This window comes from Topomyia yanbarensis, chromosome 2 (assembly GCF_030247195.1).
Source record: "Topomyia yanbarensis strain Yona2022 chromosome 2, ASM3024719v1, whole genome shotgun sequence".
In the NCBI taxonomy this organism is placed as follows: Eukaryota; Metazoa; Arthropoda; class Insecta; order Diptera; family Culicidae; genus Topomyia; species Topomyia yanbarensis.
This window is the reverse complement of record NC_080671.1, coordinates 458294419-458308778: the sequence shown is the minus strand read 5'-3', so window position 1 is coordinate 458308778 and position 14360 is coordinate 458294419. Positions and strand designations below refer to the sequence as shown.

The 14360-nt window shown below is 37.3% G+C and overlaps 1 protein-coding gene across 11 annotated transcripts in view; it reads right to left on the bottom strand.

Moving 5' to 3' along the window:
- The window catches only part of LOC131685888 (uncharacterized protein CG43867), a 1093825-nt gene that overhangs the window by 20593 nt on the left and 1058872 nt on the right, over positions 1 to 14360 (bottom strand). For 7 of the 11 annotated variants that reach the window (XM_058969895.1, XM_058969898.1, XM_058969897.1 and 4 more), the window contains 5 exons: positions 6165 to 6260; positions 5687 to 5802; positions 5248 to 5626; positions 5014 to 5188; positions 4308 to 4944 (listed from right to left, as the gene is read on the bottom strand). In XM_058969895.1, the coding sequence (XP_058825878.1) occupies positions 4308 to 4944; positions 5014 to 5188; positions 5248 to 5626; positions 5687 to 5802; positions 6165 to 6260 (1403 nt within the window). The remainder of the gene's footprint in view (positions 1 to 4307; positions 4945 to 5013; positions 5189 to 5247; positions 5627 to 5686; positions 5803 to 6164; positions 6261 to 14360) is intronic. The other 4 variants (XM_058969900.1, XM_058969902.1, XM_058969901.1 and 1 more) reach the window with 1 other exon arrangement.

Below are 14360 nucleotides of genomic sequence, written 5' to 3'. Positions count from 1 at the left end.
GGGTAGGAAACAGTACGCATCGAAGACTGTGCGAACCATACCATTAGGAGCACATTTAAATTACAATTTAAATTGACTTCGAAACCGAACAAATCATTAAGGTTAGTAGTCCAACCTAGCTTATTTGATTACCGTGAATCTCTAATACTATTATACTTAAATGCTAGAACACAGACTGATTACTGTACGGGTACGATTTAGACAGCTCTGTACGGCAGCGAAAACATTAACAGTAAGAATTTGTATTTATACCCTAAAACTGAATCCTAACACAAGATTATCCTCCATGCAGGAATTTATAATCCAACATTGATTCACAACGAATAAAGAAGATTCATAGATTTACTAGTTTTCACTGCTGTCCGGCAACAATATCCATATCCCTATTTACTAGCACCACGCACTAAATCAGATCATATCAGAAAATTCATTTTGGAATATAAGGAAGTGGCACACGTTACGAGCAATACTCGAAGAAACCTTTTCACTGGCGTTTATTATTGTGCGTTCTTGTGATTGGTCTGTCTTTTTAGCTAACCTTAACATGAACTGGAAGCAAATAATTCTGAGCCCCTACTCTGATCAGATTCCTACGTGCGTTCACAACGGCGTAGCCAGATGGCACATTACGGAACGCCATGCGCCGAAGCCGAGAAGAAAAGGTAAACTAATACAATCAACACAAACAAACAGCTTTTAACATACGCTGCTAAATCACAAACAAAAGGCCATCCAATAACTGATGCATTTTGAATCTCGACACCAACTGCCAGCACCAACTGAGCAGAACCAAAGACTGCACCCAGTGCCTCCAAAGCAACAACCAGCAACACCAAAAAAGGGGGCGTCTAGTGCTCAAACCGAAAGATATTTACGATTTTGAAGGCAAGGTAACAATGGATCTTTTGAAAAATTTTAAGATCAATTTATACATGCTGTTCTGACATCACTGGCAGTTGCACCATTGCACCCTGGTCGAATTGACAGATGCAACAAATTTACTGTCATGCTGATAAACGACGAAGTGCATCACAAATGTAGTGCGAGGGAATTGTCAGAGACAACATAAGTAAACAAACAACATAAGAAGGAAAGTAGGATAGAAAATGCCATTTTGAAAGTGATAGTAGTAGAATAGTAAAATACGTTGGAGTAAGAAATTAGAAGTTGTGAGCAAGGAAATTATTCGGACAGTGGATAGATTGCAGATTAAGCTGTACTTAGGAAACTAAGATCCAGAATACATACGCGGAGGCAAACACTGGACAAGTACGAACGGTACAGTTGAGATTATCAATTCTGAGATAAAATGAAATAAATTGCGATAGACAGCGATAGAGGAAGGAAAAGAGGAAGCTGTAAAGTAAGGAGAACAAACAATTTTTGATCTGCACAGAAAAAAAAGGCGGATTTCAAAAATCTTGTTTTCGGCTGCCGTCCGAACACATGCATTGTGCACGAAAAAAAAATATTTTCGATCGTCCCAAAAGTAGACGTCCAACCATTTCCACGCCGAGGAGCGCCGCGTCGAACATGATAACTATTGATAAAATTGTCTGAAACTGGAAATTCTATAAGATTTGTCAAGCTTAGACTTGTGGTTACTCGATGAACAAAAAAAATCGAATAAAGTTCGAGTTTCAGAAAATGGCTTCATGAAAACCGAAGTCTCATATTTTGCTGTAAAATTTACTCAACTTTCTTCAAAATAATGGTGAGGAAAACTACACTACACATTAGACTGGTTCAATTTTTGACTTTTAGCTCCACCAGGCTGTACTGATTCCTTTCATTACCCTTAATAATTGTGCAAAATTTGGTACCGATCGGTTGTGTCTACGGACACTCCAAAAATTACAAAGTTTATATGGAAATTAGTATGGAAAATCGGTGAACATAGAAAATAAATTCTTAAAAAATCACCTCATCAATCAATTCATGAGAACACTATATAATTCTAAAGGTATTCTTCTACTGAACACATTCGGAGAACATTGAAAGTTTGTGAAAATTCGCTGAGAAAAGCATGACTTCAAAACAAGTGGATTTTATTATTAATCATAGCAACCCTGTTCGAACTGCTCCATCGTTATACAACTGTAAACTAGACTTGCCACCCACCGCTCGCGTATGGCAGATACAGATATTCAAACAGGGTTGCTATGATTAATAAGAAAATCCACTTGTTTTGAAGTCATGCTGCTTCTTAAGTTGATAGCTTTTCTCAGCGAATTTTCACAAACTTTCAATGTTCTCCGAATGTGTTCAGTAGAAGAATACCTATAGAATTATATAGTGTGCTCATGAATTGATTGATGAGGTGATTTTTTAAGAATTTATTTTCAATGTTAACTGATTTTCCTTACTAATTTCCATATAAACTTTGAAATTTTTGGAGGGTCCATCGTAGACATAACCGATCAGTACCAAAATTTGCACAATTACTTAGGGCCATAAAAGGAATCAGTAGAGCCTGGTGGAGCTAAAATTCAAAAATTGAGCCAGTCGACTACACATATTGGGCAATCTCATGAAAAATCAAGTCAATTTGTTGATTAGTTTTTGAGCTATCGTTTTCGACAATTTAAAAATAACGCGGTTTCGAGAAAAACGCTATTAAAGGGTGTCCCACATAAAATTGCATCACAGAAAACGCGCTGTAGAAAATAACTCATTGGGTATTTTCTCATGAAAATTGGGGTAGAAGTAGTTTAGAGTGTATTATTTACACTGTTTTTTTGTCGCTGTCATTTTTTCGAAAATTGTTGCTAATAGATTGAAATCTGCGTGTGTTATAGCAAATACGCGCGAGGAATGCCTGGTCGGTTAAAACAAAAGAAGTTCAGCGGGGCTACCGAGATTGCGGGAGACTATTCTATTCTAACAAGCGAATAAAAAAGAAGTCGTTTTTCCCACTTCACCAGACGCCCCCCTAAAGAAGCAACCTTCGATAACATAACGATAGTATTGTCACATCAATATCGGTAAGTTATGAGGCCATCCAACCATGTAATTTTTTATCTATCATCACGATCAGGTGAATGATCACTTTTCGCGCTTTTTCATCAGCTCCCGAATATCATTTTACACTTCCTCTAGCGTGCCAAGCCATAATTTTCATTTGTCGTTCAGCAAAACTCAAAGTGAGGTACAAAATGCTTTTTGTATAATTTTTTTCTGTTAATCTGGATAATTATTAGTGGTGGTTGTGGAAGTAACATATGTGTTAGATAATTAGAAACTCATATGTCGTCATTTTTGGAAGCTGAGTACGCGCTTTCCATAATTGCGTCAAACTTTGTCGGGTGAATCAAGAACGACGCTGAAATTCTTTCGTTAATCGATCCACACACAGTGGACAGTCGCATACATGGATAAGTCTTTATACCGATGTCAGCTACTGGCGCTTGCACTCAACAGAATATTGCTCTCGGTCGATTTACCACGATACCTATACGCACACTTGCATTCATATACCATGTGGACAAAAAACCTTGGTTTTCGACTCCTACCCCAGAATACACACATATCATACAAAACGCTGGAGGTTTGTGAAGAGAAGCATTGTCCTCAAAATTGTAGAGATGCTGTTGGTCGTAAATAGATAATGTTTCAGGAAAACTGATAACGTCCCAGTACAACCATCTAAACTATGTAATTGGGAAGGCCAGTCTGGCCAGAAGAATCATATGGTCAAGTGAATGTGAAAAAATCCGACGACAATATTGGCTGTTCTAATGAGCATAAATTTTAACGAAGCCATGCCTGAGTCAGTTTGGCGCGTTGCCAAATATCACTTGGTGGTCGATTTCCACGAACCTATTTTTTGCGGAACAAATATTGATATTAATTGAATGAATGTAAACTAAACAAAAATAGGAATTTTGAAGTCCGATGATACTGAACTAAATCAAAAAACACCAGACGATATTCATACTCGAGCTTGTCTAGCATGAGAAAGATGAACTGTGTTGGGTTGATGGAAAGTGGTCATATGATCTCTTCTGTTTTCTAGGGATGTCATAGACGTTAGGGATAACATAAGGTTGTAGGTTCGAATACTTCCTCTGGGGCGGTTTTTCCACACAAAAAACTCCGGTTTAACTATTTAATATTTCGATTTGTTTCCCTTTGGATATTCCTAAATAACGCTTAACAAAACGTTTTAGAACCTGATTAAAAACATGGCAGTATAAGAAAATATGGCATTAAAACGCCATCAGAATCCATTCTGATTGGGATTCGGACTGGGCCTACTACATGGATCAACAAATATACCTCAATCATTTTTACGAGAGAATAATTACCTTATACTCCTGTGACTTCCATTCCGCGTCAGCGTATTCATCTGCGGTGTCCCGGGCAGCGTGTGGCCCAACGCATTCATGTAATCCGCAATCAACAGCGTTATCTCCAGAATCTTCGGTTTACTCATGGCGAACAGCAGTTTCTGTTCGGGACCGCCTGCCAGGGTATCATCCGCGCTGACCACCAACATGAAATCATCCTGACAACCGCCGAAGGTCATCACCGAACTGTACGGATAGCGAGCAATTGATGCCATCGAGGAAAGCTCCAGCACGCTGAGAGCATCCTCGGATACAGCCAGCCAGGCCATCGCTTGATCGGAATGTCTAGGTTTGGCTTGGAATAGTGCCGCACCGAAGAAGGGCCATTTACGGGCACAGGTCAGATAGATCCGTACGCAGTCCACAACGGAGCGACCTTTCAGCAGGGACCACTTGCCCGCCAGCAATTCTTGTAGTTCCTTCAAACCATCCGTGGTTAGAGCGTCCCGGTAGCGGTAAGGATAGAACTTGTCCAGTGCCTGCAGCGAGCTGGTCTTGGCTTTGTCCACCGCGAAATCACCCATGTCGATCTGTGCCATTAGGGAAGCCAGTTCAAGAGCTAGATCACGTGACAAAGGAAACCGGCCTTGGACCACTGCAAAATTATAAAATGGACAGAATCTAGTATTGTTCGTCATTCTGATACTAAATTTAGAGGACTTACCTTGTTGATTTATCTGATAGCAGAGAAGGAGTCGCTCTTTCTCGGTTTCCAGTTTGGCCGCGTGTTTCCAGTAGAGTCGATTTTTATAGGTCAACTGAATCACACGAGAGTTTTCAAATTTACCGGAACCTTTCTCGCGTAACGCCGTTTCCCATTTGGAAATTACGTCACAGAGCTAAAATAAAAAAAAAAATTGGTTTAGCCTTTGATTTATGGAACATGGTCGAAACAAACCTTCGCCTGCGGATCCAAATAGTGCTCCAAGTCCTTTTCGATCGGATCGTCACTAAACAGTGTAAAACCGTTGGTGCCATCGCGACATCCAATCTCCTGTGCCAGCGTCGAGTGGAACTCCTCGATCGTGGAGGACCCATCAAAGGACACCACCTGGTAGGTGCCATTCATCATGTGCACCGGAATCGCATGCGGCAACGAGTGGTGATACGGATTCTTTAGCAGAATCGACAGGACTTCCATACGGGAGGGTTTCGTTTCACGACCACCATTCTGCATGGTTCGCTCCAACGCTCGCTCGCAGTAGGCCGCGTATTTGCCGCATTCGGTTTTGGAGTCAGCATTCCTTGACAGGTGTAGTTTGAGGTACCACAGCAGGCTGTGTGATAGGAGATTGGTTAGCAAAAGGGGACTACTACGGTCAGAGGCGATCACTTACCGGCTATTTTTTGGCACGAACAGGGACACTGCTAGCGACAGAAGCTGCCAACCCTGGATGAATGTGTAGGCTGGCGGATTCGATTTGCAGTCGATAATCGGTGCAATCGATGGAGCCTGGGCAAGATTTTTTGAAATAGCAGTTAGAAAACATTTTTGATTCAAAAAGACGAAATAAAATATTTGAAAAAGTAAAGCATCGATTATGTTTTGTACAGCAGTAAATCCCAATCAAACGAACCAAATATGTGTTGGTTAGTAAACTCACGACACTACAAATTTAGGCTATAGATAAAATGTTAGTGTAAAAACTCGGAAATTTTGTTAGCAGCAGCTGCCTTAACAAAAAAAAAAACAAAAACCAAAGGAATGAACCCATATTCGAATAGAACAAACGATGGAAAACGGGAAAATCAAAATCCAAAACAAGAGAAAAAAGAAACTCAAAACAGATACAAATTAGATAATAATCATCCTACCTGAATGGAAGTTGGTGAGCTCCCATTCGCTTGAGTTGTATTGCCTTGTTGCGTATCACAAGTGAACAAACTCTGGGTTGCACATAGCAGCAATTGCTATTTCGAGGGGGGCGGGCATTATCAAGGATTAGTGGTGGTTAGATTTTTCGAGGGCAGTTGAAGGGAAAATAGAAAAAGAGAGAGAGAGAAAGAAAGAAACAAAAAGACGACGGCAAAAATGGGACGCATTAATGAAATTCGTAGCTACTTCGTGTCTAGTCGCAGCAAAATTAGTTCGCCTACTGCAATCTGGGCTATCTCCGTTCTAATCTCTAATAACAATCTCTATGGGGGAACGTTTTGCATCGGTTTCGTTGTAGTGTGTGGGAGGACTTGAACTGTTTTACAGATAGGAATGATAGTTTGCTTGATACACGGCATCTACAACTAGTTGTAAGAGCAAAGGAAATTCACTAAAAAATTAAAATACAAAAGAAAACTAAACTATAACTAAACATGCTTGAAATTTATAGAATAACTAAAGGTGGTTGTTTTCGACGTTTGATAATTTTGGAAAAAAAAAAGTTTTATAACTTGGAACGAATCTTGGATACTACATTTAAATCTTTTGTCACAAGATAATTTTATTTTCTTCCGATTAGTTGTGGAATTTGCGTTTCGACTTCGTCTCATCAGAATCCGACCCTAACTTAGTGACAGGAGTAAGCTTATGCGGGATTGACGCTAGCTCAAAAAAAAAAAAACGGGGACACAACTTGTTTACTCAGAAACACAAATCACGCCTCCGTTTTTTTGGATTTAGCGTCAATCCGGCGTTAACTTGGTGCTGTCACTAAGTTAGTGACGAATTCTGATGAGACGAAGTCAAACCGCAAATTTCATAACTAATTAAGTTAGAGCTTTTGTGTCCTTTGCGCGAGTTTACGCAATTTTCTCCTAAGTAGAGAAAAATTGGTTCTCACCCAAATTCTTCAAGTTGCATTACTATGAATTGTATTGGCACGGATAGATTCATGTAGAATTATACGGCTGTCTTCAGAAAATTCAACCTTATTAAATAATATTTAACACTTCAATATATTCAACAAATAAGAACTCATGGAGCGACTCTGGTTCGGGGCTAAATATTTTTTTTTCCTGTTTCCCCTCATTCTGTCTCACATATTTGAAATGGACTGGCTGCATTTGGCGTTAAGTTCTTTCGTATCGACAAGTCCCGTCTCAGAGCGACGTTCTGCTTGATTTTTCTTTTCAAAATTATGATGGTATCCTTGTCATGATTCTGACCGAATCCAACTGATAATTTTGATGGAATCCAGCAAACTTTGCTCTTACTCATAATTGAATCATGTTCAGAACTGAAATTGTACCCTGTTTCAGATTCTGGTGAGATTCTTTCTTTTTAAATTTTATTATGATTTCGATGAAATTCTACTCAGAAAGAAATCCTTATCAAAATCATTTTTGGTTTTGTTTCGTATTTAGCCGGAATAATTTAGCGCCGCATCGACGATAGATCCAAGGTAGATCGCTGTCTCGTCGGCATAACAAAACTTCTGTTCTAACGGAACATCATGTTTGACCAGTTGTTTGTTTCGAAACACAAATTGTGTCCGCCTTGGATCTGGCTGGCTCTAAGTTAGTGTCGGATTCTGATGAAACACAGTCGAAACGCAATCCACGTCTTTATTCAGTTAGGATTTATGTCCTTCACGCACAAAGAATGGTTTCACCAAAAACTTTTGCTTTAGGAAGGAGTATTGGTGTTTATCTAATAGAAAAAGACTATATCATAGAGAAGTGTCCAAAAGATTATTTAAATTTCTGAGGAAATCCGTTCCAGGATGCAATTTTTATTTGATGGAATCTTTCCCATTATTCTAGTGAAAAAGTATTCCATCAAAATACTGAATATGATTTCATCAGATTCTTACTATTAAGGGGATGTTCTCATTCAAAATTTGGATTTTTTTTCATTTTTTGAAGATTTAAGTGTCTACTATATTGTGTTAAACGGGGTTTTCAATCCGCACATCAAAAAAGTTTCTACAGATCATTGTTCGAAGTGGTGGTCGCCATGGGACGCTAAAATCTTGATCTACTTTTTAAAATAAGTGAGGTTAAGTTATGAAATTAGTCAGGAGAGGAATTCCACGAAGATCCGTCCGAAAATCTTTAAAATCGTGACCGACCATCTTAGATTCCAATGAAACTTTACACGTTTCACCGTCATGCAAGACTAAATATTTTCCACAGGTAATAAGATTATTTTGACTCAAGAGCAACTTTTCAAAAGGGAGTAAACGTTTCTACGTGTAAGAATTTCAAAAAAAAATTTGTTCGATTACTGTATTTTATACAGGAAAACTATCTGAGAACGAGTTACAGGGAATGAGTACTTCTGTCTGAAAAAATATACACTGAAAAAAATGTGTCAGTTTTCAAAAAAACAAAAATTTATGATAAAAATTTAAATTGCGAAAAAACCCATTTTTTTAAATTTTTTATATTTTGTTACCAACAACCTAAAGAGAAAAGAAATATTTTGAATGTGATTGCATGATGGAGAAAAAATCGGTAAAAAAGTTTTCCTAACAATAACTTCATACATGTTTTTAAATTTCAAACTAATAGACATACAAAATTGTAATTCTACTACAGAATATAATTCTAAGCACCATTTAAAATCAAAATGCATTTAACAAAATCTTCCAAAATGCGATATTTTCGAGATATTTGAAATTTTGCTCCTTCAAAAACAATTAATTCGTGTAATTATGCTCTTTTTAAAAGTTATTCGCGTTATCCCATCAAAAAATGTCAAAAAATTAATGTTTATCGTTTTAAAGACGTAAAAGCAACCTTTTTAGTGTATTTGGATCATGGAGAAGCTTTCAATAAAAAAGTTTTCCTAACAACAACTTTTGACATTTTTTTATAATTCTTACTATTTGTGGTCAAAAATACAATTTTCTTTTTGAATATGATTCTAAACGCCATTTTAAATCGAAATGCTCTTAACAAAAATTTTCTAAAATGTGGTTCTCGAGATATTTTAACTTTTGTTGTAACAACACAATTATTTTGTTCTTCAACATAATATTCCTATCTCTTCTCGTTTCTTTGTAATTTGACTTCTAAACTTTTCCTGTATTTCACTTGCAAGTTCATAAATGATTCAAATCTAAAAAATGTGCTTTATATCGCTATTATCAGGGCTTCATTGGAAAGCTGAGAAAATTTCCTTTCGATGTATGTACAGATATCTTTTAGTTAAGTGTACTACATGACTTTTTACCAGTAAAATATCTCAAAATTTGCGTTTCTCTGTGATTTTTGTAATTATTCTAATTATTATTTAACTAAATTTATCGTCACTATTGTTCATTTGGTGCCCCTAAATATTATCTACAACTTGTTATTTGACTCTTTATCCCTATCGCTTTTCATTTCGCTGCAATTTAATAGTTAACACAGCATGGCCTTATCACAAATGCAGTGGGTTCGAAATCGTTGTTTTTGCATATGAAACGAGAAGATCAAAATGATTTTGCTTCGAAACTAAAAGAGATAATTGAACGGAGTCAAAGTAAGAATTGTAGAACTTGCTGAGATGCATTAATTCCATGATAAAAATGGCGAAGTTTAATATTTACCATTTTAAGAAATAACGAAAATGCTAATAATAACACTAACTTTAAACTAATTAATTTCTAAAAGAATACTAAATTCACTTAACTGAAAGGTATTAATACATTTTTCTCTGCTAAATTTTCCTGGCTTTCGAATAAAAATAAGAAAAGGTACAATAAGTGCAATATTTTTTCAATAAGAGCTAGTATTAGTGAATTTGAGATAAAAATATCCAAGTTCAATAACCCAAACACATGAAATCAAGACAATATAAGTATAACATGTCCAAGAACAAATTATACAACTTTTCAAGACTAACAATTTGAATTATTAAAATAGTGATGTTAACTATTAAGATTTTCGCGAAGTGAACGAAAAATCGATCAAAATTGTTAAATTTTAAATAAATTACTGTGAAAAGATTACTTAACCTCATTAACTGAAATATTTGAGGACATTTTTCTGTGGAAAATTTTCTCACCTATCCAATGGATCTAAAAGATTTGAAATACAAAGTATATTTTTTGAGTTAGAGCTATTTTAAGACAACTAAGTTTTTAACACAAAAAGTTCAATAATTTAGTAACGGTTGAGATTTCATGGTATGTCTAGAACGATTTTTTTCTCCAAATATGACAATCAATCATCCCTCGAGAGGTTCTTAACCATGAACCAAACACCCTGTATATGAAAACAAATCAATATTTGCGTTCTAAAATTTTGTAAAAGAGAAAGGTCCAAATCGAAAACTTGAACCATTACAACCAGTAATCGGCGTTCTGCCTTAGTTTCATCTTGATCAGCTGGAGGGAGAAGAAGGGTTATGTTCGCAAAATGTGTAGGAAGGAATCTTTATGCCCAAATGGTGTAAACTCCACAAATTATTTATGAAAATTTATCAAAACGACCACGTTATTATTCAATTGAAAAAAGGTTCGAAATCGGCAAAGTTCTAAAAAGTTGATCTTATCAAAAAAATTTCGAGATAATATAAAATCTCGACGTTTCATGCATTTTAAAGATGTTTGGCATCAAAAATACAATTTCAAAAATATATTTCCGGAACCATATAAGCGATATGTGACACAACCATTAAAACTGTGCAGCGTACAAAATAAAGATGATTGCAAATTATACGGCAATCAAATTATTCATTTAATGAAAAATTTAATCAACGAATCATTTTGAACTTTAAATAAGGAAGGAACGTGGACAACCGTGCCAACCGTTTCAGTTTAAAAGGGGTGTGATAAATCGTTCGGAGTGACTTGGCTAAGAAGGTTAAAGTCACTCCTTTGGTCCTAACTTCCTGGGATGGAACAGAGGTATTTAGACCTGTCCTGGCTAATGAGCCTAGGTTATAGCGCCTTTAATCGCTCTCTGAAATAAATGTCGTTTTTCATTGAAAAACGCCGAGGTAGTAAAGTGCACTGGATTTGGACTTTCTAGCAGAAGTGAGAATGAAACACGTCTAGCGGCCTGCTTTGCTGCTAGAAAATGCTACACCGGTGCAATCCACTGTCCCGGGGTTTTTCAATGAAAACCTCCAAAAGAAAAAGAAAAGGCACAAGAAAATTAAACTCGAGACCTCGGGAGCCGTTGAGGATGGACAATGTATGCCACCACGGATTAAAGCTAAATTTGACACAAATCAAAGTATAAGCTCTCAGCAAGATTTATATCACACATCTAAGGCCAAACGTGGTAAAACGCGTAGTTTGGGTCAAACTTTAATGGCCTCCAGTAACTCACATATGAATTCTTTCGAGTGTTTTATATCGGCCACAACAACCGCCCAATACAGTACAAAAAAAACCAGAAAATCTAGATATTACCAGAAATCGATGTTTTACTACCACCCACGGCACGGAAGCATGAATCCAGTGGACCAATTCCTGGTTCCAGCCGCTCGATACCACATGGCATCTAAGTTGACTCTGTTCGGAGAAAGACAATTGTTATCAACACGATTATAATAAAATCATGTTTTCCCAAAAAAACGTCGTTGCAGTGGAGGACTGCAGAAAAAGTTGTTGACCGATCTCGAATTTGTTTCTAAATGTTCGTAATTTATTTGCCGTGTCCTTGAACGATTCCATTTTTTCATCTAAGCCCTCCATATCAATGTTATGAATTTTTTTTCGGAAGAAAAAATTGACTTCTTGGAACAATCGTCCCCGATTGCAAAAAAACGAACAATTTTTTAGATGGATCGTTCAAGGACACTACAAGTCCCTACACCAATGAAGTTGGTTTTAATCATAATCACGGCTAGCCTCTTTGACAAAAAACGCGCTTTGAGGAAACCGTAATAACGCTGACAATCATCAGCATTCCCTCGTGCTCTCAAGCTGACCTTACAAATTAGACACTGCACCACGTGAAACGTGTAACAAATATTCAACAAAAACATGGCTACACACCCTTACCAGCAATTCAAGCTGCTACCTTTTTCCCATAAATAAAAATATTTATCTAATAATCTGCGAAAAATCCTTTACAAATCCTTATAATCTCAAATCAATCAAATGAAGAACTTAGCAGTGAAACCTGAGGGGGAATCGAGTAATTTATTACTGTATTCGTAAATTTTCGTATGGCAAGTGCGTTGCTCATAGTTTATATCAAATCTTATTTCAAAAACCTGTTTTAATCCACCCAGTGGTGCAACTGCGCCTTTCTCATTTATCCAAACTATGATTCATTAGCTGGTTTTGTTCAATAGAATTTGTGGAAATGTCTATTACATTCTTATTTCACTTAGCACGTATCCCACGACTACCACGCAAGTAGACGCAGACTCACTTTAAGCAAAAAAGTATAGGGGAGACCGGGGCTAGTATGCAGTTTCCATTTTTTACCGCTTTGATGTAGATAGATTTTGCAAAATAGCCAACATCCCTGAATTTTATCACAGTGTTTGTTGCATTGTCTTTGTTGTTATAGACAAAAATGTGTGACGCGAAAATCTCGGCAATTTATCCCGGCCCCGGCGGTATGTATAAATACGCCAGAAAATGGAGATTCAATTATATCAAAGGTTCGTGCTGAATGTTTTTTCAATAAAATTGTATATTAACCGACAATTGTCAATATATTTCAGTCTCAATACCCCGGCATTTTACTTTGACGCGTATTCCATATTCAAAAGCATATTTTCGAAATTCTTCAGGCGATTGGCCGAAGTAAATATCCCCTGCATTGACGAGATACACAAAGTTTTACTTTGGAGTTAATTCCAAAAATACAAATATTTGGTGGCTATACTTGCACAGTAAACAGTATATTTAAAATCACCCAAAATAACCCATGGTGTTTAAAATTTAAAACATTTGCTTGGTATGCTCGAAAACACAATATCGCGCACCACTTTTACAAAACAAAATGTTTAAAAAACTCATTGTATAATGGGTTTCACATAACTTTAGCTACACAATGAGAGGCAGCGCAATATGTCTAATAGAAACGAAAACAAAGGGATTCAACCAACGCCATTTCCGTTGGTGGAATGGGTTTGGAAGTGGAGCTTTGTAGGAGGATGCGTCAAAAATCCTTCATCTTATTTCGGTATACGGGGTAGATGAAGGAAATTCGGATGTGAGGGTGGTCCAAAGGGAGAGGAGTGATGAAGGAGTGAGTTGTGAGAGCTAGGGTGGGGGGAGGGGGGGGGGGGGTCTGCTGAGTTGCGACAAAATATTCAACCGCGCAAATGTTGCCTTTCATTTGAGACTTGGTTTGAGAACATCGGTTCAGTCATCACCGAAGAACCGATGTGACTTAAATTGTGGAATATTCCCCGAATCCGGGTCTTCGTCGATAGTAGACAATATATCCCAAGATTGGCAATCAGTGATCTAGACGTGCGAATCGAAGTAATGTGGTGGCCATTTCAATAGTTTTTAGCATCTGCGGTGTTACGATTGTACCGATTTATATGGGAAATTCCAGTGTAACCTTACTAACCAACCTGTAACTCCGGAACCAAGAGTCAGAACCGAATGAAATTCAGCAGCAGCCAATGGCATTACCGTATCTTTCATTTGAAGTTCAATTTTGTAAAAATCGGTAGAGAATTCGCTGGGTAATAGGTGTGATATTTGCTTAGGAACTTGGCGAGTTCCCCGGAGGCATCTAGAACCGTCATAGGTGGCCAATGTGGTCAAAGCTGCTTTGATTTATCATTAGCGATCCAGACTCGCAAACTAGAGTAATATTGAACCCATTTTAATATGTTTTAAGTCATTTGGACATCATGGTGGTACCAGTTTATATGGGAATTTTCTGTGTGACCGCACTCTTCAACCCGTAACTCCGGAACCGCAAGTCGGATCAACTAAAAATTCAATAGCAGCTTATACCTTTCAGATGAAACTAAGTTTGTGAAAATTGGTTTAGCCATCTCTGAGAAAATTGTGTGAGTTTAAATGACACACACATACACACACAGACATTTGCCGATCTCGACGAACTGAATCGAATGGTATATGACACTCGGCCCTCCGGGCCTCGGTTGAAAAGTCGATTTTTTCAGTGATTGCATAGCCTTTCTTTATATGAGAAAGG